Genomic DNA, 27,895 nt, shown 5'->3' with positions numbered 1-27,895 from the left:
TTAGCTAAACTAATTATCTTAAAAGCAAGGGCAGCCAAGGTAAACTTGGAAAGAAAAATTGGTGTTCAACAAGGTACCAACAAGGTAGCAATGACCTCAAAACTTTTTAGATAGGTACCAGCAATGCACTTCAAATCCACACCCAATATCAAGCAGGCTAAGGATCAAGATTCGAAGCTAGCCCAGAAAGGAAAAGTTCATGAGACTCTTGTACCAAACGAATGGAAGCAGAGTTGTGGCTCAAGTGGTAGAGCGTGTTGAGCAAAGAAAGTCCAAGTGACAGAGCAAGGCCCTTAGTCCAACCACTAGTACCATAAAAAACAATTCTCAGATCCAGATCCATGACATTTATGATTCCTAATTCTACATTGTCTGTCACTCAACCTTTGAGCGCTGACGAAGGCCAACTTTTTTTTAATTCTTCTGTTGTTCATGAACTTATTGCCAAGTCAGAGTCACAATGACGTGTATTTGTTTTCTCCTAATGATTTTATGACTTGATCCCTTATAGTTTATTGATTTCACTATTTTAAGTGTTTTCTGTATGATGTGAAGTACAGATTTAGCGTCATTCTTTGTGTGTGAAAATCTAATTGTCACAACACTGTATGTTGAAGAGACACCTTGTTCCTCTATGCACTTTTAGGAGAATTCTCAGCCACAGATGTGGGAGTTTACATCTGGACTCTGGACTCCTGTCTTAGCGCTATACTGTCCTGTTCACCAGAACTTTGCAGTTAAGTTTTGAAATCCAACTTCTTTTTCCAAATTTTCTCGGTAATTCTGTGACCCTTTTAATACCATATGAAGTCAAGGCACTCCTACATTTAATCAACACCTTTACATTCAAAACCACCTACCCCATAACTAAGGAGTTAAGATTGTTTACTCTGGCTGCAGTGTTTTACTTAAAAAGTTTGGCTTAAACAGTTGTTATTCTATAGAAGACAAGTGATTATAGATATTCTATAGAAGACAAGTGATTATAGAAAGTATGTTCTCATCACATGTTACAAAGCGATCCCTTTTTGGTTCAAATGATTCTCCTCTTTTAGGATCCTTGAAGATCTCAGATAAACCTTGAGTTTGGAGCTGGCTACCGTTCAGGGAAAATTTGGCTCTGGTTATGTGATCACTCACTTCACAGATGAGAGTGACAATACATATCCTGACAATACATAGCCAGATATGGATTGTGGTTCAAAGTTAGCCTGGGTAGAAAAATCCATGAGTCTTTTATATACACACACACATGCCACAGACATCACACATACCACACACACCCTATCATCCCCTGAAGTGAAGCTGTGGCTCAAATGGTAGAACATCAGACTTATAAAGGAAAAAGTCAAGCTAGTGCAACAAGTTCCAAGTGCAAACCCTAGTAGATGTGCCTACATTCTCTTAATCAAAACCTTTCATGCTTAACGGCTGTGTTTGAGAATTTGGAATTTAAAACAACATAACCGTCCACACGTATGTATCATTTATTACTATGTATTTGCAGGAAGGTGTAGAACACTCTCACACAATTCCCATTATAGCCACCGATAGACTTCCACCTAGGAGCAGCGGGGGAGACATTAAATAGAGTCTTGGGTTGGTACAGGTTATGTTGCTTCAATGAGAAAGATTTATCAAGGTTTACAACTAAATGAATTGCCAGAAATGTTTTTTCCATTGCTTTTTGGATGTTTTGATTTTTAAGAACTGAGAATGTATCCAACGTACAATAACAAATTCTAAACCCCATTTATGGAAGCTCTGCATATTCACGCTCACTAGAGAAGGGATGGCCCCCAGACTAGACTCCAGATGCACAAGTCAATTCCTCTCATTGTCCATCTCACAAGTATTTACCAAATCAACATTTATGCTAGTGAGCAGCTACAATTTAACCCTGTAAGTGAATACTAAATTTTGGTAAATGGAAAAAAAAAATCACAACTCACATACCATGTTTAATTACTAAATGGGTAGAAGAAAAGTTACTACTACTTGCCTGCAGTGGTGACTCATGCCTATAATCCTAGCTACTCAGGAGGCTGAGATCTGAAGACCGAGGCTTGAAGCCAGCCTGAGCAAAGAAGTTTGGAGACTCATATCACCAGTTAACCAGCAAAAAGGCAGAAGTACGGCAGTAGCTCAAGTAGGAGAGTGCCAGTCTTGAACATAAAAGCTAAGTGAGAATGTAAGGTACCGAGTTCAAGTCCTGCTACCAGCACCCAAAGAAGTAGCTATTAAGAACTAGTATTAGCAAAGGAAACAATTATACATGTTAGCAATGTCAGTTAATAGTCTTCTGAATAGTAATTTTGTGAATAAAAAGGTTTTTGGGGTTTTTTTTGGTGAGTCATGATGCTTGAACTCAACCTGGGTGCTGTCCCTGAGCTGTTCAGCTCAAGGCTACCACCCTACCCCTTGAGCCAAGCCCCACTTCCCATTTTCTAGAGATTAATTGGAGATAAGAGTCTCAGGTCCTCTTGAACCTTGATCCTCAGATCTCAGCCTCCTGAGTAGCTAGGATTACAGGCATGAGCCACCATACCCAGCTTGAATATAAAGTTTTAATGTTACTCAAACCCATTGATTTTATAACTTTACTTCAAGTAAATAATACGTGAATGTTCATTTGGACTACAATAGTATGGCAGAAATGTGATTATTCAAAATAATTTTTTAAATGTTCAGTTGGGCACTGGTGGCTCACACCTATAATCTCAGAAGGCTGAGATCTAAGAATTATGGTTCAAAGCCAGCCTGAGCAGTAAAGTCCTTGAGACTATTAGCTTTTCAATTAACTGCCAAAAAGCTGGAAGTGGAGCTATGGCTCAAGTGATAAGAGTACTGGTCTTCAGTGAAAAATGATCAGGCAGTACCCAGGCCATTAGTTTAAACCCCAGTATCTACACACACAAAAACAGAGCTAGGGATTGGGTCATGCCTGTAATCCTAGCTACTCGGGAGCCTAGGATTGGAGGGCCCTGGCTCACAGGAAAGTCCAGGAGACTCTTATCTCCAATCTACCACCAGAAATCTGGAAGTGAAGCTGTGGCTCAAAGTGGTAGAGTGCTAGCCTTGAGCAGAAAAGCTCAGGGACAGTGCCCAGGTCAACAGTTCAAGCCCCATGACAAACAAACAAACAAACAAACAAACAAAGGAATCAAAGTTGTATTATATGACATAGACTTAATGCAGATACAAATAAGTTGAGGGGAAAAGAAAGGGAAGGTATAATGTGATGTGATTTTGATCTTTATTTGTACAATTTGTCTACCTGAACAAAAGCTAAACATGAACAAATCAAAAAGCATCTTCACCTTAACTGGTCTACTCTCCTCTGTGCCTTCTCCCCACCATGTCTGTTTTTAATTTTGTCTTCCTGTTTCAATAAATGTTGCCAAACCCAAGAAATTAATCCAATCCACCTCCCAGATACCCTTTCCCTCATCCTTCTACATGCAATTCCTCCTCAAATCTTCTTAGCCAAAGGTACAAAAATTCCTCCAGAAAACAAGCCTCCCTTCCCCATTCCCTCAGAGCTTGTCTAGATCCCACCCCTAAGAAGTCCTTTACAAGGTCTAGTATACTCTAGTGCATACTTTATATCTAAGTTCCTTTCATACCTAAAGCCATGTCAGCCTCCAGGATGGAAGATCAGCAGTTAACATTCCATGGAAAGAAAAGAGGAGCCAAGTGCTTTGTCTAATATCTCTGAATGCAAGAGCGGCAGATCCGGAATCTGAACCCAGAACCTCCAGGTTTTGAAACCACTCCCCTACCCCTTGGTCACAGGCAACTCTCCCTCACTTATTACTTAACTCTGTTACAATGTTCCTGAGATATTAAACAGCCCCACTACTGGATTGCCTTGCCCTACTGGGCTGGATTTTCTTTCAATACTTCAGGAATGCTGAGTATTTGAATTCCAGGAGAGCAGAAGATTTTACATTACTTGTAGATGACTCTTAAAAACTTAGCAAAGCCAAGTGAGCTGTGTTGGCTATCCCATTAATTTCCAGCTACTGGCTGACTCAATGAATGAGTAAAATCCAGAGTTAGCTGCTGCAGTGAGAGACCTGATGGCAAATTCAAGCCTACCATGTTCTAACTGGGCTACATCATTCAATCACCTGAAGCCTTAGTGTCTGCATCTGAAAAATGGGTACAGTATTTCCCTTAACTGGAAGTAAACACTCCCCCAGTATCAGCTGCAACAAAAGCAGAAAGCTATATTTAAACTTTACTCCAGTTCTTTCCCCCTTTTCTTAGAAGCAGTGTAGAGGGAAAAAAATGCTGCAGTAGTTCACTAACTATGAACTGACATTAAAAAGGCCAAAGCTGAAGGCATGCCTAGTATATGCAAGATTCCATACTCCCATCTCCAGCCCTGTAAGAGGTAAGTAAATATTAAAAGCTCAGTGCCTGTGCTGGGGCTTGAACTCATGGCCTGTGCACTGTCCTTTAGCTTTTTTTTCTCCAAATTGGTGCTCTGCCAGTTGAGCCATTAGCTCTGCTTCCAGCTTTCTGGGTGGCTCAATGGAGGTAAGAATCATATCGATTTTCCTGTCCAGCTGCCTTCGAACTGAGATCCTCACATCTCAAGACTCTTCACGATCTAGGATTACAGGCGTGAGCCAGCAGCACCCAGCAAAAGAGGTCTTTTGAATACCGAAGTCTTCCGTCATCAGTTCCAACAGGAGATCTTATTTAGTAAATTTTATTAAAAATTATTAAAACAAAAACAGAACAGAGGCCGTCCTAGTTGAACCAACCAAAGACTTGTTTTACCATTCAACCTGCAAATACATCTTGCATGGGTACTATATGCTAGTCAGTAGGCTCTTTCATTCCTTGATTTTAACCAAAATGCCAAGTAAGTGGCACACAGCTGTAATGTTAGCTACTTAGGAGGCATAGGTGAGAGGATTGTGTTGCACAGTCAGTCCAGGCAGAAAAGTTTGCATTGCTTCATCTCAACCAATGGCTCAGTGTGATGGTGCCTCTTACCATCCCAGCAACAGAGGAAGCAGAAATAGGGGGCACAGCCTGTGCACCTGTCATCTCGAGTGACATAGACAAGTACAAGCAGGAGAATCGCAGTTGATATAGAATAAAGTATGACATTGCTTTGAAAACAGCCAACTCAAAAAGGGACTGGAGGGCCTAGAGTGTGGCCTAGTGGCAGAGTGCTTGCCTAGCATGCATGAAGCTCTGGGTTCAATTCCTGGGTACCACATATATAGAAAAAGCTAGAAGTGTTGCTGTGGCTCAAGTGGTAAAACACTAGCCTTGAGAAAACTCAAGGACAGTGCCCAGGCCCTGAGTTCAAGCCCCAGGACTGCCACTGAATGTGTGGTTCGAGGGACTGAGCTCCTGCCTAGCCAAATGTGAGGCCCAAATTCAATCAAATACAGTGGCTCATGCCTATAGTCTAGCAAGTAAGGAGACCTCAAGATCACAGTTCAAAGCCAGACCAGGTAGAAAAGTGCTTAAGACCCTTATCTCCAACTCACTGGCAAAAAACTGGAAGTGGAGCTGTAACTCAGACGGTAGAGTACCAGCCTTGAGCAAAAAAAGCTAAGGTCAAAGTGCTCCGAGTTCAGTTCCACTAAAGAAAAAAAAAAGCAAAAGGCTTTCCTCTTTGGGGCAATTAATAGTAGCAAAATGCTAAATGAGCATTCCCTTTGAATATATAATTTTACTTTACAAATTTCCATACACATTCAAATAAGACACACAAGAGGTGAGGCTCAAGAGGCAGGGACTAGCCTTGTACACTAAAGCTCAGAGACAGTACAGGCCCCAAGTTCAAGCCCAGGTTAGGCACCAAAAAACAAAAGCAAACAGACAAAAAGATTACACAAGTTTGTTTGAGCATTCAATACAAACAAAAATGTCAAAATAAGACTAAAATATCCAGATGATAACAAAACACAACAGAACATTATCCATTTGCTTTATGTAGTAGCATGTCTAAAGAATATGAAAAAATCAAAATTTAGAAGACTTCCTAGCAATGAATTTTTGTAAAGTATGTGTTTGTGCATGTGAGCACAGAACAATCTGGAATCATATACCTCCATAGATGAACTAGGGCCATACAGGGGAATGCAATAATGAATGATGATTCTCAGTGCTATTTTATAAAGTGTAAGACTTTTACAATGAGTATACATGGCTTAGTAATCAGAATAAAACAATAAAGATTAAATGGTCATAATAAAAAGCTAAAAAAAAAAAAAAACCCTTTAATCAGCTCTTGCCCGCACTGTACCTACCACATTTATCATAGTCTCAAATCGCTACCACTGACAAGGCCTCAATAAGAGGCCCTCTCCTTGGCTGGACAAGCCCAAAACCCAGCAACTACCCCGGCTTCCCTCTGTCCTCTGCCCTCACAGCCAACTGCTACTCTGTGGAACAGAGATTTCTGCCCTGCCTTTCCCTTCCTCTCTTGCACTGCTGAGGCCTGAGCATAGGCATGGACTCCCAGCTCATCCTCTATTAGCAACTTTCTACCCTTCTGAACCCCATCTCCTGTGGCAGCTAAAGACACACCTAAAAATAACGCTTACCTAGAGTTTTGTTTTTTTTTTTTAATTTATGATTAGTGATCTACCACTGGAGCCACAGCCCTACTTCTGGCTTGTTGGTGGTGAATTAGAGATAAGAATCTCACGGACTTTGCTGTCCAGCTGGCTTCAAGTTGGGATCCTCAGATATCAGCCTCCTAAATGGCTAGGGCTACAGGTCTGAACCACCAACACCTGGCTTATAGGTATGGTATATGTGTAGGTGTCTCCATCCTGGGTTTGAACTTGGAGCCTGGGTGTTGTCCCTGAGCTTTTATGCTAATTCTCTACCATTTGAGCCATGGCTCCACTTTTGGCTTCTGTTTGGTTATTTTTAGAAATAAGATCTCATAGACTTTCCTACCCAAGCTGGCTTCCAACCATGATCCTCAGATCTTAGCCTCCCAGTAGCTAGGATTATAGGCATGAGCCTCCAGCATTCAACTAAGAGAAGTACTGCTTTGTTATGTGAAATATACATTTCTTGTTAACATATGCTTGTAAAATATGATGGAAAAAATGATGGAAGAGAAAAAATATGATGGAACAAAAAATATGATAGAAGAGAAAAAATATGATGGAAGAGAAAAATAGGAAGGGTAACTGACAGGTGCTGGGGAAAGTATTAACATTAATCAGCAAGATAAAAAATGCATAATGCATAGAGAAATGTATATTTACAAACTGTAATACTTGAATTCTCTATAAGGGACAGAAAAGAGGGAGACAAAAGCTCTATCTGCCCTCTGAGCATGAGGATGGTATGGTTCAAGGAGAGAGGTGGATCTGGATTAAGACTGAAGACAAGTAGGAACTGACATCCCTGGGATTTGCAGAGATGGGTTCACTGTCAGAGTATACTGGTCCTATGGGCTCTTTCCAGAGCAAATGCTTTTAAGAATCTAAGCTGGATCCACACAGAGAATAAGGAGGACATTCTTAGGAGAGGATCACAAAGGCACAATGCTTATAGGTATCTGATTATATAAAGTAACATTTATATAAATGAATTCCGGGAAACAAAACAAGAGGTGTTACCTTGCTGTTTTACTATTGTCTTATTTGTTATTTATCTGGCTTAATGGAAGGACAAATAGTGAACAAATGCAGCAGGGGTACTCACCAGACACTATGTAGAAAATGGAACTATATAACTTGGGTGAGAATGGAAGAGGATAAACAGGGAGAGGGCGAGAGAAGGGGTGACATAGTCCAAAAAAATGTATTCTTTACCTCATTTATGTAACTGCAACCTCTCTGTACATCACCTGTACAATAATGGGAATAAAGAATCTAAGATGGGCCAGTACTTCGTGCTTGTGATCAGAGCCATTCAAGAAGTTGAGATCTGGGACCAGGAGTTTGGCCTAGTGGTTAAAGTGCTTGCCTAGCATGCATGAAGACCCGGGTTCGATTCCTTGGTACCACATACATAGAAAAAAGCCGGAAGTGGTGCTGAGGCTCAAGTGGTAGAGCTCTAGCCTTGAGAAAGTCCAAGGACAGTGCTCAGGCCCTGAGCTCAAGCCCAGGACTGGCAAAAAAAATAAAATAAAATTAAAATTAAAAAAAAAAGAAGTTGAGATCTGAGGATCAAATTTCCAAAGCCTGGGGAGCAGGAAAATCCTTGAGACTCTTCTCTTCAATTAACTACCAAAATGCTGGGAAAGCGGAGGTGTGGCTCAAGTGGTAGAGTGCTAGCCTTGAGTGAAAATGCCAAGTGAGAGCATGAAGCATCAAGTTCAAGCCTCAGTGACCAGCGCACAAAAATAAAAACATTTAAAAAAGAATGTAACCTTCCATTTTATGCTTTGTCGCTCTTTACAGGGTACCCAAAGTCAGTGAAAGAATTAAACAGGTAACACCACTAAGATCTGGACATTTGGTCTTAGTCATCAGATCCTGTCCTAAGAACTAGCAGATTCCTCCCTGGTCTCTAAACTACAAGCACAATGACTTTGCACCCCATTTTTAACCCCTTGAGTTCCTGTACTAACCACAGCATCATGATCAAACCCCCCTTCAAAACCACAATGACAGGCAATGGCTCTTGCGCCTGTGACTGAGAAAAGCCAACTTGGGAAAGTCTCTTATCTCCCAGCTGGGCCTCTCACACAAGGGCAGCTTCTTGCAGGGAGTATGGACACAGAGCAAAGAGGGAAAAAATAGACATTGCCTGTGATTATCTTTCCTTTTCTTCTGTTCACAACTGACTTTATCTAGATGCCCAAGTATATTTTGGAGATGAGCTGTCATTTGGAAAAAGCCCAGAAAGGGGAGGAGGGGGAGTTAACCTTTTAACTATTTCTAGTTTTAATGTGTAAAAAATTTTACCTCACAGATATGGAGTGATTGAAAAATGATAGGAAAAAAAACCCAGCTGTGTGCAGGGAACTCACTTCTAATCCTAACTACTTAGGGAGATGAGTATCTGAAGATCACAGTTCAAAGCCAGCCCAAGAAAAGTCTCAGACTCTTATTGCCAATCAACCACCCAAAAAAAGAGCCAGAAGTGGTGCTATGGTTCAACTAGTAAAATGCTAGCCTTTAAAAAATCCACAAAATTAAAATAAATAGCTCAGGGATATCTCACAGGCCCTGAGTTCAAGCCCCAGTACTGGCAAGAAGAAAGAAGGAAGGAAGGAGGAGGACAAAGAGGAGAGAGGAGAGAGGAAAGAGAGGAGAAAGAAGATCGAAGAGGAAGGAGCAGGAGGGGGAGGAGGAGGAAGAGGGAAGGTGAGTAGGGAGGGAGGGGGAAGGTGAGTAGGGAGGGAGGAGAAGGGGGAGTAGGGAGGGAGGAGGAGGAAAAAAAACACAAAGAAAACTTCTCGTTTTTACTTTATTATTACTGTATTTTGGTGCTGATACTGAAGCTTTAGGTCTTGCTGTCTCACTTAGCTTTTTCAAGCTTGAAGTCTGCACTCTACCACTTGAGCCATACCTGATTCTAGTTTTTTGTTGATTCAACTTTTCTGGCCCGGGGCTGGCTGGATCCCTGTTCCTGCGATCCTGAGTTGCTAGGATTACAGTTGTAACCAGCAATCAGTTTCTCATTTACTCAACTAGTTACTCCAATTCTGTTTCCTCTTCTGCTGTTCAATTACACATAATTATCCTTTGACTTCTTCTAAATAAAATTAACCTATGGGGAAAGGACCTTGAAATGAACCCCTGAAGTACTCAGATCTTATGAGCATGAGAGAAAGCTGAAATGTAAAGAATCTGTATAACCTAACTAGGAATGTGTAGCAAGTTCTGACAACTCCACATCTCCTAGCTCCTGGGCTGAACAATTTCTACCATTCTCCACCCTCACTCTTTCATTGCAAAAAGAGTCACAGAAATCTGTTTTTTATCATATATGTGTTCAAATGCAGCATAAACAGCCATTAAGAACTCAGTAACCAGGTGCTGGTGGCTCAAACCTATAATCCTGGCTACTCAGGAGGGTGAGATCTGACAATCATGGTTCAAAGCCCGGGCAGAAAAGTCTGTGAGACTATATTATCTTTACCAGGAAAAGCTGGAAGTGGAATTGTGACTCATGTGGTAGAGCACTAGCCTTAAGCACAGCTCAGGGACAACGCCCAGGCCTTAAGTTGAAGCCCCCAGGACCAGCAAAACGAAACAAACCAAAGTTCCTACGATTCTTAAAAGATGAATGCATGCATGCAGTGCTCCATCTCTGTTCCTACTAGAATGTAAATGGAGAAAGGATAGTAGGAAAAGAAAGCACATAGTATTGTTTTAGAAGACTGAGAATCCACAGGCAAGTGAAACTAGCTAAGCTGGAGCAATCTTCACCCATCCTGACCTGGAGAGCCTAGAGGCTCTCATTAAGTACTCATGCTGAGGGGCTGGCTGCACAGGTTCTTCTGGTTCAGCCTCTGAGGAGTCCTCCCACCCCATTTCCCTAATCCTCAGCTCCCACACAGAAGACTGGAAACATCTACTCCAAGATTCCACCACGATCCTTGGGCTATGAAGTACCAGGCCTTTAGCCTGCAGATTCTATACTAAGAAGACAGGCACCACAGCCGGATGCCAGCTACTTGGGAGGCTGAGATCTGAGAGTTGTGGGAACTTGGTAAGAACCCTTGAACCCACAATTCTGAGGTATGATTTCTACCCTAGAAGAACTAACAGGTACTTAAATGCTGCTTTTATGAACACCGACTCCTTACCTGGGCCCAGGAATTAACTAAAGCCAGAAACACCTGTGACTGCTTAATAATTATGTGTACCTCTCTCTCCCAGTTCTTTGCCTATTTAAACCTATAGCTCGTACTTGAAACTTTATGGCTGATGATGGGCTCAATGCTGTCTTCCTGTGGCTTCCCAGACCAGGTCATGAACCTTCTCTGCCCTTTACTATGTCTCTGTATTTGCCACCTAGGGGCAAGTGCCTATTCCTCACTTGAGGAATGGGGCCCAGGAGTTTGGTCCTTGTGATCTCAATTATATCCTTGGTTGAGCTTCTCCTTTTTAAAAATAGCCAAAGGAGAACAAGAGAGCATTTTCAGATCTGTAAATACCAAACAATTGCTTCTCTGGCTTGAAGGTATGGTGTCTCAAGTGGTAAAGCAACTGTCTAGCAGGCCTGAGGTCCCAAGTTCAACTCCCTGTGGTGAGACACTCAAAATCAATAACACCCTTTGTCCATGTGAAATGGAAAAAGATGTTCTACAGAAATTAAGTCACAAAGCCATAAGACATGAATGTAGCCTGTAACACAGGTGCCAAGCCAAAGGAAATCTCAAGATGGTGATTAGAAGGGACTTCTTCCCCAATTCTATGTCCTCTCCAGGATGTATAAACATGGGAAAGCTCTACCAGGCCTTGTTCTTCGACAAAGATGGCCTCGACAGCTTCCCAGTGTGGTGGAGTAAAGGACACAGATTTCACAGCTGGGAAAGAGTTGAGGTTGGATTACACCTAACAACATCAAAAGAAATAAAAGTCAACATCCATTGTCTCGTCTTGAAAGGAAAGGTAATCAAACTCTATATTCCATGGCTCAGAGAGCATTACACAGTTACAATAAACACCGAATATTATCTTTGCGAAATCACAATACAATTATAATGACAAGGGGGAAGGGTAGGAAGGTTTATGTGTGGAAAGGCCAGGGCAAAGGCAAATAAAAGCAGGCTAGAAGCCAAGCCAGTGGCTCATGCCTGTAATCCTGGCTACTCAGGAGGCTGAGATCCGAGGATCCTTGTTCAAAGCCAGCCCAGACACTAAAGGACGTGAGTCTCTTAGCTCCAATTAACCACTAGAAAACAGGAAGTGGCACTGCAGCTCATGGGGTAGGGTGGTAGCCTTGAGCTATAGAGCTCACAGACAGTGCCCAGTCCCAGAGCTCAAGCCCCATGATGAACAAAAGGAAAAAATAAAAATATAAAAAGAAAGAAAGCTAAGAGGCTACTAAAACTGAAAACAAAACAAGACATAAATTGACAATTTAAATATGTGCAACAGGAAATTAATTGAAAACACTCATCTCTGGGGAACAGAATGGAAAGATACTCCAGTTCTTCATAACAAAATCACAGAGCATCACTTAATTTATGTTATCATAATTAGAAAATTATGTAAAAATCTGATAAACAGAAACTTCCTGTTACTCTTCCTTTACAAAGGAGATAGGGGGTCTGGCCTGTAATCCTAGCTACTCGGGAACCTGAGATCTGAAGGCTGTGGTTCAAAGCCAGGGCAGGTCAAGTCCACGAGACTCATCTCCATTTAACCAGCAAGAAAGCTGGCAGTGGAGCTGTGGCTAACATGGTAGAGCATTAGCCTTGAGCAAAAAGCTAAGTGATGGAGACTAAGAACCTTGAGTGTAAGCCCCAGTACACATATACTCGTGTGTATACACATACATACACACACACACACACACACACACACACACACACACACACACACACACGCACGCACAGAATAGAGAGATGTCAGGTGAGGCCTTGGAAGAGATGAGCTAACGTAATCAAGGGTACTTAAACCCCTGGGTGGCAATCACCATGTAGAACTGTGGACAAGCCTAGCTCTTCTCATGAAGTACAAGCAGGCAATAGATATGGATCAAGGCAATTAGGAAAAAGGAAGCCCAATTAAGAGATAATTTCAAGAAAGAAACAGACCCAGGATGGTGAGGATGAATCCCCTGCAAGCAGCAGCCCTGAGCTAGAGCAGTCCTAACAAAAGTAATGAGAAAAGAGCAATGGGAAAAGACAGCAGGCTGTAAGATACTGGAGAAGAAATGTGCAATGGAGAGGTTGTAATAACAGCATCAAGATCCAGTGGCATCAAGATCCAGTGGCTTATGGCTCACGCCTTTAATCCTATCTACTCGGGAGGCTGAGATCTGAGGATCAAGGTTCAAAGCCAGCCCCAGCACTGAAGGACCTGAGATTATCTCCAATTTACCTCTAGTAAACAGGAAATGGAGCCCCACTCTAGGGTAGGGCAGTAGCCTTGAGCAGAAGAGCTCAGGAACAACCCCCAAGCTGAGTTCAAGCCACATGGCCCCCCCCCAAAAAAAAAAAAAAAAAAAAAAGGAATCAGTGGCTCACGTCTATGATCCTAGCTTATGATCCTAGCTTACTCAGGCTAAGATCTGAGAGGTGTGGTTCAAAGCCAGACCGGGAAGGAAAGTCTTAAAAGATTCAGGACTCTTCCCTCCCATAACCTACTAAAAAGCCAGAAGTTGAGGTATAGCTCAAGTGGTAGAGTTTCAGCCTTGAGTGAAAAGCTCAGGGACATTGCCTAGGCCCTGACTTCAAGCCTTAGGGCCAGCACAAGAGAGAAGAGAGAGAGAGGAGAGAAGACCACACAACGAAGCAGAGAGGTACAGCAGACAGACCAAGAAGCAGAGACAGCCATTACCAACCTACAGGTGGTATCTGAGGCTGGAACATGACAGGATCTGCTGAGGAACACACCAAGACAGGAAAGAAATCAAGCTCTAAATCCCAAACATTCTAATTTCCAGTACTAGATGTAGAAAATGAGTTTCGAGTTGAATCTCTCAAGATGGAATAGCATCATCAAGCCAGAGCAAACAAGAATTTCAGTAAGGCCCAACCCTAGTACCGATGAGATAAGCAAGAACTAGAGATAAGCAGGAACTAGGGAGAGTACGGTGGGGGGGGGGGGTAGGGGGGAGGGAAGGTGGTGGGAAGAATGTTGATTCCTTACCCAGAAGTGAATTTGGCTCATCCAGCATGTACAGGAGCTGGCTCCACACAAGAACCATTTCTACCAACCACAGGGCCTCACTGATCAGTTACATCTCACCAAGTTCCAACACAACAAATATTCACAAATACATAAGGGTCCTAGACAACAGAACAGATTCCCCCCCCCCAAAAAATAAAAACCAACAAATTGATGGTACCAGTGGCTCATACCCGTAATCTTAGCTACTCAGGAGGCTAAGGAAGTGTATGAGTCAACAAAGTCTATGAGACTCTCATCTCCAATTAACCACCACAAAGCCAGAAGTAGAGCTGTGGCTCAAAATGGTAGAGCTCTAGCCTTGAGCAAAAAAGAGCTCAGGGATGGCACCCAGACCCAAAATAAAACCAAAATTAAAAGGCTGAGATCTGTAGATCTGCAGCTCAAAGCCAACCCAGGCAAGAAAGACCACAAGACTCCTACCTCCAATTACTCACTACCCCCCCCCCCCCAAAAAAAAGCCACAACTCCATTTCTGGCTCAACTGGTGGTAGAGCACTATCCTTGAGCACAAAAGCTCAGGCATAGCACCCACGCCCCAAGTTCAAACCTCAGGTCCAGCAGCACACATATACACATACACAAAATCTATGAACCTGTCATCAAACTAACAGTGTGAGGGGCAAGGTACATTAGTGGTACTGTGCAAACACAAACAAGGAGTGATCTTACCTATACTGGATGGGAGGAGAGAATGAGGAGTCAGAAAAGGCCTCCTGGAGGCAGGAACATCACCTGAAGGATGAGGAGGCATCAATAAATACAACAGACAAGCACAAGAGCTGGTGCCAGGCAGAACACCAGCAGGAGGCGCTGCACCTGAGTCCCAGACTTGCCTCTGTCACATTACCACATCATCTGATCGTCCCAGCTCTCATTTTGCTTCATCTTGGGCCTGGAATGGTTTGGATCAGTTGACCAAACTCCTGGTGTGTGTCAGAATTGCCTGGGAGCTTTGTGAAAGAAATTAAAAAGTTATGGCGCTTTTGCACTCTCTCTCTCTCTCCTCTAGAAATGTAGTTTTAACCAATAGGCTATCAGTTTTTCTCCTGTGAATGCCTGACTGCAGTCATTCTTCCCCAAGACCTTCAAGTCCTTGCCATCTTAAACTCTGGTGCCCAATAACGTCCTCTTTGGAGATTTTAGAAAGCCGAATACAGGTGGCAATTTCGGTAATTGTGCTAGAATCTCGAGGAGAGGAAGGTTCAGATATTAGTAATTTTAAATTAAGTACCCAGGCTAATTCCTAGCTACACCTAAGGTTGGTAACCACTGCTCCACATCCTGTTAGTGCTTTAATGTGTGTGTGTATGCGAACTGGAACTGAGACTTGAACTCGGGATTTTTTTCACTCAAGGCTAAATAACACTTTACCACTTGAACCACACTTCTACTTCCAGTGGTGATAAGTGTCTCATGGATTTTTTTTCTGTCCAGGCTGGCACTGAGCCATGATCCTCACATCTCAGCCTCCTGAGCAGTTTGGGATTACAGCCACCCACTCGCAGCCCGATGGGACTTTCGATGGCATGGATCACGCAGCAGCCCGATTTTGGGCAAGTGCAATGACATTGTTCCCCAGAGAAATGGCCACCCGAAAATGGCCCTCGGTTCTAAATATCACATTGACTAGAATAAGTCTATAAAGTGACTCCATCAAGTAAGTACTGCAGTTCTCTGCGGTATTTAGCAGAGAATTTGATTCGCATGACTGACTGAAATCCGAGCATTAAATTTCCTGCCCCAGAGGTTACTTAAATCCACTTATTAGGCAATGTTGAACTAAACAATAATTAGAAGCTGCAGACTACCTCTTAAATCTGTTGCTAAATTCTTATTCCCCACCCCCTCCTCCTGCACTGAAATCCATATAACACAGTGTATCTGTAAGCGTCACAAAACCAAAGCCTGAGAAATATTTACATTAAGGAGAGTAGAAGCCACCTCTGGGTCTTCACATGCTTCTCTGGGTTTCTACAGGCAGGCAAGAGCCACTTTCAAAGAGACTGTTACATGAATGGTTTCTCACATCTGGGTAAATAAAGTGCTAGCCACATGTGGTTAGAAATCCCTAGGTGAAAATGTACTTGGAGGGGGTGGGGGGAGGCTGGAAATGAACCTCTCAATTTCCTGAAATGCCTTGGAGAAGAAAAGTCCTTCAGGAAAGAACACCTCTGCGGTGGTATAGCGTGCATAGAAGCAATACCAGATCATACGCGGGGCAGAGGGGCTGAGCCTAGAACTGGGCCCACACTTAAAATCTCAGCTCCACACTCAACTCTCCAAAGGTTTGCAAATCCAATGAGCAAGGGCCAGTCCCAGCTCTGCTGTAACTGTTTAGTGGCAAGAGGGTTTGCATGCCATTAAGGAAGCTGGTTCCTTGCCAAAGGGTGGAAGCCTCCAGAAAGGATGTATGTGCCAGCATGGACAAGGCACCAACAATTCTTACAAGAAGGAAAAATGTGGTTTTACTGAACTCAGTATTGGCTATACCTGTCAACAACTCACATACTGCCTTTTCTCCTATGCAAGAAGGGGGAATTCCAGCTCAGAAGGGGGGGATAGGGGGAGGAGGGGAGGGGGAGGAGGGGGAGGGGGGCAGGAGGGGGGTCCAAGTAGTCTGGAATCCTTCACATAACACTTCAATTCTACTTCAAGCAGAAGGCGCAAACATAAAAGCTACTTTCAGAGGCTAGTTGCTTGTTTTTTCCATTATTAAGTAGCTGTACAAAGGGGTTCTGATTTCTATCTGTGACAATGTCTTGATCCATGTCACCCTTTCACGGTTCTCCCCCACCCCTCCCTTCAAGTCACCTGGCCCCATTTTCACATATACCCATTGAATATTATTATAGTCTTGTGCCCATTCACCTGCCCTTCCCCGGAACCCACCACCCCTAGATAACTTGTTTCAGTATTCATTTTGCAGAACTATAGTTGGTTAGAGAAGTTACACTACTGGAATCTCCCCCTGAGACTATCATACATACCGTAGTCAATTTCTTTGTAATTATGCCTATATGTTTATAATTTAGATCCAACTTCCACACAGGAGAGAAAATATGTGCCATTTGTCTCTGAGCCCGATTTTATTTACCGTTTTTTCCAGGTCCTTTCATTTCCTGGAAAGTGACATTTTTCTTGAGAGATGAGTAGAATTTCATTGTATGTGTATATGTAACATATTAAATATATTGTGTATGTATACATATATACATATGCATAAATGTGTACATAAGGGTATGTGTGCATATATGTACATGTATGTGTGTGGTGCCTGTATATACATGTACACGTATATATACACACATGTTCATCATTGAAAGGTATCTGGAGTGTTTCCATAACTTGGCTATGATGGATAGTGTAACAGTAAATACAGATCTCCAAATGTCTTTACTGTATTCTGATTTATAATCTTTTGGGTAAATATACCCAAGATTGGTATGACTGGATCTTAGAGGTACTCTAAGTCTTGTTTTGTGAGGAAGCTATTTGACTTTAAGTGTCTATTTTTTTCTATCTTGAGTTTTTCTAGGAATCCAGTAGCACTGAAGGTGAACCGGGAAATTCCACTAATAAGTAACTGGTTACATTGTAAGTGAACATATCAAATTCTGAGACCATTAAAGATGCTAATCCAATCAGACTGGCATTTGAAGTAAGAGGAAATGTGATCACAGGAGGAGACAGAAGGGCTTGCATGTGGAGAAAGAAAGCCATGTGGACAGACAGTTGTCCACAGCACACAGAGAAACCTCAGAGAAAAAAAAAAAAACAAGTGTAACATTTTGATCTTGGGCTTCCAGAACTTTGAGGAAATAAGTAGCCCTTGTTTAAAGGTCTAATGTGATATACTGTTAAAGCAGCCCTTAGCAAACTAACAAAACAGGTAAACAGAAAACGTAATTCAACTAGCACCCATAATTCAAAAGCCACCACTGGCTCCTATGATGCAGAAGACTTCATTTGGCATGCAAAGAAACCAGGGTTCACAGTAGGTGAGTCAAGTGTGTCTGTAAAATGACTTGAGCCAGGATTGCAATGGTTTCCTATTTTAGGGCTCAGCCTGGTTGAAGACACTCATGTTTTATGATTTTTTTTCTTTTTGGAGAGGAGAGCAATACTGGGGTTTGGACCCCAGGCATTAAGCTCTTGCTTAGGATTTTTACTCTAATCTGGTGCTCTACCAACTTAAGCCATAGCTCCACTTTTAACTTTTTGCTGATTCATTAGCAATAAGAATCTCATGGACATTTCTGCACAGGTTGGCATCGACCTTGATTCTCAGATCTCAGCCTCCTGAGAAACTAAGATTATAGGAATGAGCCCCCAGCATCCAGCTTTTACCATATTTTCAATAAATTGCATAGTTCAAGATATTAGTGAGTTTTTAAGGCGTGCCTTATTTTCAAATGGTTTTCTTCTTTCCTATGCCAAGAAAGAAGGGGTCACAGTAATGTTACTTAAGCTTAAAAAAGGGGGGGGCACTCACCAGGATTAAAAATAATACTAATAATTTAGCCAGATGCAGTGGTGCACGCCTATAATCCTTGCTACTCAGGAGGCTGAGAGCTGAGGATTGCAGTCCAAAGCCAGCCCAAGCACTAAGAAACATGTGAGACTAACCTCCAATTAGTCACTAGAAAATGGGTAGTGGGACTGTGGCTAAAGGTGTAGGGTGATAGCCTTGAGATGAAGAGCTCAGGGACAGTGCCCAGACCCAGAGTTCAAGCCCCATGATCCACACAAAAATAATAATCTAGAGAAGTAAATGCTTCAATCTAATTTTTTTAGTAAATGTGTTTTCTGACTACAATGCAATATATTCAAAGAGATATGGTATACCAAAGCTGAAGTTTAAGTCATTTTGTGAATTAGCCATTTCCTTAAAAATAAAAAGGGGAATGGGGACTCATATCAAAGATACATAAAACCACCAACCACCTATAGCATCTTTAACATATATTTAACCTATAGACCTGCATTTCTTAACTCACAATGACCTGTAAATGTCTTGAGATGCACACCTTCAACAGGCATAGATGGTATAACAGTGGTTCAGGTAGCAGAGCACCAGCAAGGAGGAGCAAAACAGCAAAAGCACACAGTCCTCAGTTCAAGCGCTAGTAGTACCAGCATGGACACATGTGTGTGCACACAGATGCATACACTCACAGATTAAAGTTAAAGCTGACCTCTCTCTCTCTCTCTCTCTCTCTCTCTCTCTCTCTCTCTCTCTCTCTCTATATATATATATATATATATATATATATATATATATATATATATATATATATAGCCAGTCTTGGGGCTTGAACTCAGGGCCTGACCACTGTCCCTAAGCTTCTCTTACTCAAAACTAGCACTCTACCACTTGAGCCACAGTGCCACTTCCAGCTTTTTCCTGTTTATGTGGTACTGAGGAATTAAACCTAGGGCTTCATGCATGCTAGGCAAACACTCTACCACTAAGCTACATTCCCAGCCCCTGCACTTTTTTTTTTTTTTTGGTTGGTCATGGGGCTTGAACTAGTATTACAGATGTGAGCCACCACACCCAACCCAGCCCCTGCACTTCTATTAAAGTTGAGGTTTTATCTCTGTATAGAGTTCTTGGAAGTATTTCCAAAAGAAAAATTAATACAACAGAGCTGGCAGTGATGGGCAGAATGGTCAGAGGAAATGACAAAAGCTGTGGGCAGTGGTAGACTAATTCAGTGATTCTTGATTAGCAAAATCTTTATTGTAACCTAGCCATCAAAACTGCCAGTGTTAAAGCTGGATGTGGGTGGCTCAGGCCTGGAATCCTAGCTATTCAGAAGGCTGAGATCTGAGGATTGTGATTCAAAGTCAGCAGATAAGAGCCTCCCAGACTTTCCTATCTCCAATTAACCAAATCTCCAATTCAAAAACAAAAAAAAAGCCATAAGTAAAGCTGTGACTCAAGTAGCAGAGCACTAGCTTTGAGTGGAAAAGCTAAAGGGTTTCAGGAAAGCGAAGGCCCTGAGTTCAAGTCCTAGTACGGACACAAAGTTTTCAGATGACCCTTGTGAACTTGACATGGAAGGTCAAGGCCATGACATGAAGCCAGAAAGTGAGCACTCAGGAAAATATACTTACTATTAAAATAATTACTATTGTACTACATTGCACAATATATAAGAACCTAAGCTTGAGAAAAGTCTGTAGTCAGGGTACATGTATCTTCAGGATCTCAGGTCCCTGAAGCAAACAATGGAAGTAGCTTTCTCTTTTTCACCAAGTAATTGGATTTAAACTCAGGGCCTTGCACTTGCTAGGTGGGTACTCTACCACCTGAACCATGCCTCAAGTCCTCTTTTTGGAAACCAAACCTCTACGAGGCTTATTCCTTACTTCTCTAGAACTTAACCCATCCATATTCTAGATCTGACCTAAGAGAACAGATGCCTTCAAAAAAAAGGCTTGAAAATCAATTTTAAGCTTTTATTTTTCTGACTATTTTTAAGTAGTTGTACAAAGGGGTTTCACTCAACCCGTTTCTTCATCCAATTGAGTTGCTTTTGTATACAAATGACTCCACAGCCTAACACCAATCAATTCTAAAGATAAATTAATAGATTCAGCAGTAAATCCAGAAAAAAAAACATTTTCATAATGAAACTGCCAATGACTTTTTAATAAAAGATAGAACTGCCAATATAAAAAGCTTAGGAAAAGGAAGAAATTACTCCTTCTCATCAATGTAAAGGCCTGTTAACAATGAATTATTTTGAGATTTATTTGTGCACATGTATTAAGGGCTTGAACTCAGAGCCTAGGCATTGTCCTTTGGCTTTTCTCTCAAGGCTAGTCATCTACCACTTGAGCCACACCTCCACTTTTGGCTTTGTGAAGATGAGTTACAGCAGATGAGTTACAATACAGCCAGACAGCAGTGGCTCATGCCTGGAATTATAGCTAATAAGAACCTGACAAATCACAGTTCAAAGTTAGCCCTGGCAGAAAAATCCAAGAGACTCATTTCCAATTAACCAGCAGAAAGCCAGGCTGGAACTGTGGTTCAAGTGGCAGACTGCCAACTGTCAGCTGCCCCAGTTCAAGCCCCAGTATATTACAATTCAAAATAATTTCCTTTTTTTTTTTTGCCAGTCCTGGGACTTGTACCCAGGGCCTGGGCACTGTCCTTGGACACTTGTTCCTCAAGGCTAGCGCTCTGCCACTTGTGCCAGTGACACTTGTGGCTTTTGTGTGTGTGATACTGAAGAATAGAACCAAGGGCTTCGTGCATGCTAGGTGAGCACTCTACCACTAGGCTACTCGCCCAGCCCAATTTTCCTAGTTTTTTCAATAATAGGCAAGTATCACTGTGTCTTCCATATTCCTAAAAACCACAAAGTCGCCCTTTATTATTACTTCAGCTTTCTCATTTTTCTGGGGTTTTTTTGTTTTTTATTTTTTTGGTGCCAGTTCTGGGCTTAAACTCAGCACCTGGGCACTATCCCTCAGTTTTTCCACTCAAGGCTAGATAGAGCTCTTCCACTTGAGCTACAGTCCCATTTCTGACTCTTTGTTGTTAATTAGAGATAAGAATCTCACCAATTTGCCTGCCTTGGTTGGCTTCAAGTCTCAATCATCCTATCTCAACCTCCTGACTAGTGTGAGCCACCAGCTCTGGTTAGCATTCTCATTTTCTCAAATCTTGTATTCCATTCCATTGGTGGCTTCTCAGAGCTCTGCACCAAGCTGCTGACACATTTTTCAAGCGAGAATACACTGACCAGGCCTGCGCTTGGTTCAAGGCAAGCTTCTGATCACACATTCCAGCACTGAGCTTTCAAAGTACAAAAAAAAAAAAAAAAAAGATTTTGCTTCTGAAGGTGACTCAACCCTGAGTGACTGATAAGGTGACAAGGTGTGTAGTCAGTCCCTTAAGGCAGAGCCCAATGTGACCCTAGTGCCCTCCTCTCCCCACGCTGCTCCCCAACCTTTGTTCTTCACTTTTCATTGAGTCACCCAACTGAGTTCAGCAAGCAGTTTCCCAGAATGCACCTGAAAAGCCCTCCACCAATGTTCTCCCCACAAGATCAGCCCTGTCCTTGCAGAAGACCTGCTCCCACCCCACGAGCTCTCACTTGAGTGCCAACCAGGAGTCAAGCCCAGGTCCACCTTCAACCATTCAGGCATTTCTATGTGCAGAACAAAATGCATACAACCAAAGTCCACTTCCCTCAGGCTAGAAAATTCAAGTTCATTCTTTCTGTCAACACAGACTGAATCCACTGAGAACCCACCCACCCAGAAATTAGCCACAACACCCCCACGGGAGGAAAAACTTGTTAACACCATGCAGGATATCCCAGGACAGAGTGATCCAAAGGTGTGTGATAGCTCACACACAGTTTCACATGGGATAGAAGAAGACTCCAGACCTGCCTGGGCCAGGATTCTGGGAGTAGATAATTCTACCAGGCACAGGTGGCTTTCATATAAAATTTAAAGCTCAGGATTCAAAAGCCAGTCATGGCAGAAAAGCCCAATCAACCCAGTAAGAAGCTGGAAGTAGAGGTGTGACTCAAGTAGTAAAGCACCAGCCTTGAGCAAAATACCTGAAGAACAGTACCTATGGGTCATGGTCTCTCTCTCTCTCTCTCTCTCTCTCTCTCTCTCTCTCTCTCTCTCTCTCTCTCTCACTCACACACACACACACACACACACACACACACACACACACAGAGACAATAATGTATTTAATAATTCAAAGCACTGTGCTACATACATTATATAATCCTCAAACCCCTTAACTCAATACCATTAACTATCACCCATTTGAGAGAAGATATAGCAAAGTGGGCGGGGGCCTCCAGAACTCCACGAAGCTTATATGCAGTAGAGCTGAGATACAACACCAACTTTTTGTTATTAAAAAGCTGTCTTTCTCTTATGTGTTGTCACATGCTTAATAGAACAGTAGATTCCTATTTCCAGTTTTTTTTTTAAATCCCAGTAGGATTTTGATTAGTATAAATTTATCCTGGGAAAAAGTAAACTCTCAGCTATATTATCTTGCTGTGTAAGACACTAAAAACCACCTGGCATTGAGCTGGTCTTTTCACAGTGTTAAATCTCTGAAAGATTGTAAATTCTGGAGGCTGACACACGCTCTGGATGATCTATCTGGCAACAATAATGAAGAATGGATTAGAGAAGGGTGAAATCTAAGTGTGAAAGGAGGAGAAGTGGCAAGGACAGAGGGGAGGGGACTAAGTAAGAACACAAGGCAGAAGTTCAAGATTGTGGTCAATCGGTTAAGTCCAAAAATAGGAAGCAGGGTTCTGGAAAAGAAGAAGTAGGGGACACTGGGTAGAAAATGGGTGCCAGTTCAAGGGGAAAAAAACAAAACAAAACAGGAAGAAATGACATTTTGACAGAAGATGGAGAAGAGGAATGAGTTTAACTCTACATATCACTATCACTATTATCATTATTATTTTATTTTGGCAGTACTGGGGTTGGAACTCAGGGCCTCACGCTGGCTCAGCAGACACTATCACCTCAGCCACTCCCTCAGTCCCATTCCAAGGGGATCAGTGGACCACCAGTGCTCACAAGCCAGGTGGAAGTAAGAAGGGCAGGTGAGGATTTGAGAGGAAAAGGCTCTTCACTGTCTTCAAGTTCATGAGAGGTCAGAACTCATGAAATCCAAGTGTGAATCTGTAGAACAAGAACAGAGTTAGTTGGTGCTTAAAATGTTCTAAATGCAGCCACCAGTAGCTCATACCTATAATCCTAGGTACTCAGGAGGCTGACAGCTGAGGATCAGAGTCCAGGAGACTCTTATCTCCAATTAGCCACCAAAAAAAAAAAAAAAGGTAGAGCTATGGCTCAAGGTACAGCCAGCCCACGTGGCTCACACCTATAATCCTATACTCAAGAGGCTGAGAAATATGAGGATAGAGCTTCAAAGCCAGCCCAGGTACTAAAATCTCAAGATCTGAGACTCTTATCTCCAATTAATCTCTAGAAAAGGGAAAGTGATAATGTGGCTTGAGAGGTAGGGCAGTAGCCTTGAGCTGAAGAGCTCAGGGACAGCACCCCCTTTCTCTGCCCCCGGAGTTCAAGCCCTAGGACTGGCACAACAAAAGTACCCTAGGCAGATGCAGAGGGAAGAGCTGGGATCCGAGAAGCCACGAAGGAGGAGGAATAATCCCCCATTCTGCGCCCACTCTTCTTTTGCACGTCTCAGGGAAAAAAAATCATTTCGTTTTTGTAATTCAGAGGTCACTCTGTCGGTTTTAAACATTAAACAAAATCACATAAAAAGTTCATGATGAGGGTAACAATTTTACATCTCCTGGCTGTCTCTCAGAGCGTTATCCACTAGCCATATGGAGCTGACGATTAATATTCAGCAAGAAATGAATTTATAATCATGTGCCTGCCATTCAAATGTGAAAAAGAAATGTTTTCTGCTCAGTACACCCAATAATACATGAATATATCTCCAGTTTAAAATACCTTCATGAATAATTTTATACATTTTTATAAATTTCTTGGCCAGGATGATAATAGAACAATCTATTTACATAGCTACATGAAACAAAAAAGGGGGGGAACAAATGGTTCAGTTAATCAAGAAATATAATATGCTTTATAATAAATATCAAACAGTCATTACTTGGCCTATATAAAGGAGGATGAGGTCAAGAAGATGGTTATAATAGCAAGAGCTTGTGCCTGTATTTATTCTGTCAGTTCTGACATTTGCATAGGAATTTTCCACGATTCCTGGTTTTTTTTTTCTTAACCACAGAGAATGCTGGAAATCAAATTTGTTTCTCCTGATTTCTATATGGGCAGTAATCATAAGATTTTGTAATGAGTAACAATGATAGAAATCAAATAAATGGAAAACATTGGTCCTTCCAAGGCTTCAAGCCAACGACAGACATGAAAATAAATTATCCCAGATCTCTTAGGTTAACGTAGTTTAGAAAATGGAGAAAGGGCCAGAATCTGAAATGATTGCTTTGGCTGCATTTGGTGGGGTCGGAGACAAAAACCCTGTGGATTTGAACTCTTCGGTTCTCCGAGTCCTGTGTGTGTGTGGACATACATGACAGTCAGTGTTGAATCACACTGGTCATTAGACAGCATGAAATGACTTCATGATTCTAAGAGGCAAATAAGCACATCAGATGTTGTTAAAAGGGGAAACTGGAACCCACAACTGTCAACAAACTGCTTGTTCCTAGAGCCACTTCATTAACTATTTTAGTCTCTACTAGTGGCCATTCCCAGTTTGGGGTAAAATGTCTTAATTATTGGTCTTCTTTATTTTGCCAGTCCTGGGCCTTGAACTCAGGGCCTGGGCAATGTCCTTGGACTTTCTCAAGGCTAGAGTTCTACCACTTAAGACACAGCACTATTTTCGGCTTTTTTAATGTATGTGGTACTGAGGAATTGAACCCAAGACTTCATGCATGCTAGGCAAGCACTCTATCACTAGGCCAAACTCCTGGCCCCTGTTTTGGTCTTTTTAAGGTAAGATCTCAGTGGGTACTAGTGGGTCTTGACCACTAGTTCAGGAGGCTGAGATCCAGAGCATCTTAATTCAAGAACCCCAAGAATACTGTTTGAGTAAAGTCTGATAATTAGCTAAGAACAGGGCCAGGGGCATGCTTCAAATAGCAGAACACCAGGCAGATAACCTCAGTATCACCAAAATTAAATAAAAGGGCTGAAAGTAGTACTGAGGTTCAAGTGGTAGAGCACTAGGCCTTGAAAAAGCCCAAGGACAATGCTCAGGCCCTGAGTTCAAGCCCCAAGACTGGGAAAAATTAATTTTAAAAGATAGGATCTTCCTAACTACCACAGGTTAGCCTCAATTTCTCAACTGTCCTGCCTCAGCTTCCTAGGTGCTGGGATTATCGATAGATGTATGTCACCAGACCTGCCTAGTATTAGCAGTAGTTGGGTTTCAACTCAGGGGATCAAGTACTCTGTGCTCTCTGCTCTAATACTTGAGCCACAAACCAAGCATTTCTTCTTTTTGCTTTTGCTTGATTTTGGATGAGAACTTTTTCATTCAGGCTGCTCTTCAGGCAAGATCCTCCTATCTTAGTCAGTAGCCGAGATTATTGTCAAGATCTTCAATATCTGACCTATATTTTCTTAATGAAATGATGATGGAATGTTTTTCCTAAATTAAAAAGCCTATGAGTCCATGAAAACTCCTTCAAGAATACTGTCCAAGAAGAATGGCCACAACAAGTTCCTCAGGCTACGTTCCTGTTTTTAATAGAAGAGAAGTCGTCAAGGCAAAGGAAAATTGATGCCAGTCCTGAGGCTTGAACTCAGGACCTGGGCTCTACTCTTAGATACTTTTTGCTCAAGGCTAGCACTCTGTCACTTAAGCCACAGCACCACTCTCAGCTTTTTCTGTGTATTTGGTACTAAGGAATCAAACCCAGGGCTTCATGTGTGCTAGGCAAGCACTCTACCTAGTGGTAGAGTGCCCCCATCCGTGAGCCCTACATATTCAAAGGTGACCAAAATTAGGGTCTGCCACCAAAAGTAGACAGTACCAGAATAAAGGAAAAAGAGCTAGGCATCAGTGACTCACACCTACATTCTTAGCTACTCAAGAGGTCGAGATTTGAGGACTGTGGCTCAAAGCCAGCAGTGGCAAAAAAAGTCCATGATATTCTTATCTCCAATTAATTGCCAAAACAACCTGGAAGTAGAGCTATGGCTCAACTGGTAGAGCACTAGCTTTGAGCAAAAAAGCTAAGGAATAGCACCTACTGAGTTCAAGTACTAGGACACATGCACACACACACATAACACACATACACAGAGAGAAAAAAAGAGATATGGGGATAAATGAATTATAGGAAATAATCAGCTATAAAATTAGCCATCTAGTCAACACAAGTTACCTTTTTGATTACCTAAACAGGCAAAAAAATTGGTAACTTTAGTTTTATAGCATTTATTACTATGAGATGACAGCTTATGTTAAAAGCTAGCTTATTTTCGATTATAAAGAATGACAATTTAAAAGTACTTCAAGTTTCAAAATGGGTAATTTTAAATCTTTCATAGCATGACAATCCATTTTTTTGAAATGTAAGAAAATAGATCAAATGTAGTGACTTACTACTGTAATCATGGCTACTTGAGAGGCAAAGATTATAAGGATCATGTTTCCAGGTTGTTCTGGACAAAAAGTTAGCAAGACCTCATCTCCACATGATAGCTTGGTGGTTTAGACCCATTACCTCAGCTGCAGGGTGAAGGACAGGACAGGTCGGCGGAATGCAGTCCTAAGAAGCACTATCGAATAAATAAATAACTCAAGTAAAAAAGGTGGTGTTCAAGTGGTACAACAACTGAATAGCAAACCCAAGACCCAGAGTTCAAATCCCAGCACTGTCAAGAGAAAAAGAGGGGACTGCTTCTGGACATTGACCCAAAAGATTAGAAGTCAAGACACAGTAAAGCCACCAACACAACCATGTTCACTGCAGTACTTTTCACCATAGCCACGGTATGTAATCAACCCAGGTGCCCCTCAATGGACAAACAGATCATTGTGTATATATATAAAATGGAATTTTACTCATCCATTAGGGAGAATGATATTGAATCATTTATAAAGAAATAGAAAGGAGGTGGTACTGTGGCTCAAGTGGTAGAGCACTAGCCTTGATCTGAAGAGCTCAGGGACAGCACCCAGGCTCAGAGTAGAGTTCAAGCCCCATGAGCAACAAAAAGAAAAAGAAAAAAACATGGAAAGACTCAGAAAAAAAAATCATTAAGTGCAGTCAGTCAGGTCCAGAGACACAAAAGATGCATGTTTCCCTTGCATGTGCAAAGCTGTATTTGCCTTATAAACTTAAATACATTGGGTAGTATCCAAGTGTCTATGAATATACTAACTGAAATACAGTAGATTCAAAGGAGATCAGGTAGTGTAATTCCTTAGAACGTCTAAATCAAAATTCAGCGAAATAAAACCCCAGGAATTTAGTACTTGAAAGGGGTGGGGTGTGGCCCAAGAGAAAGGCAAATGAAGAGAAGGGGAAATTGCACACAAA

General features: G+C 42.0%; 1 protein-coding gene across 2 annotated transcripts in view; it reads right to left on the bottom strand.

The window, feature by feature from the left end:
- Positions 1-27,895, bottom strand: part of Ano6 (anoctamin 6) — a 148,643-nt gene that overhangs the window by 97,427 nt on the left and 23,321 nt on the right. The window contains exon 2 of one of the 2 annotated variants that reach the window (XM_090324514.1): positions 14,484-14,546. The exons of the other annotated variant lie outside the window; for it this stretch is intronic. Coding sequence (XP_090180640.1) covers positions 14,484-14,546 — 63 coding nt within the window. The remainder of the gene's footprint in view (positions 1-14,483; positions 14,547-27,895) is intronic. 2 annotated transcript variants of the gene reach the window in all.

This window comes from Megascapheus bottae, chromosome 2 (genome assembly GCF_031878675.1).
Source record: "Megascapheus bottae isolate mThoBot1 chromosome 2, mThoBot2.hap1, whole genome shotgun sequence".
NCBI classification, from domain to species: Eukaryota; Metazoa; Chordata; class Mammalia; order Rodentia; family Geomyidae; genus Megascapheus; species Megascapheus bottae.
This window is presented reverse-complemented; position numbering and strand designations above follow the sequence as displayed.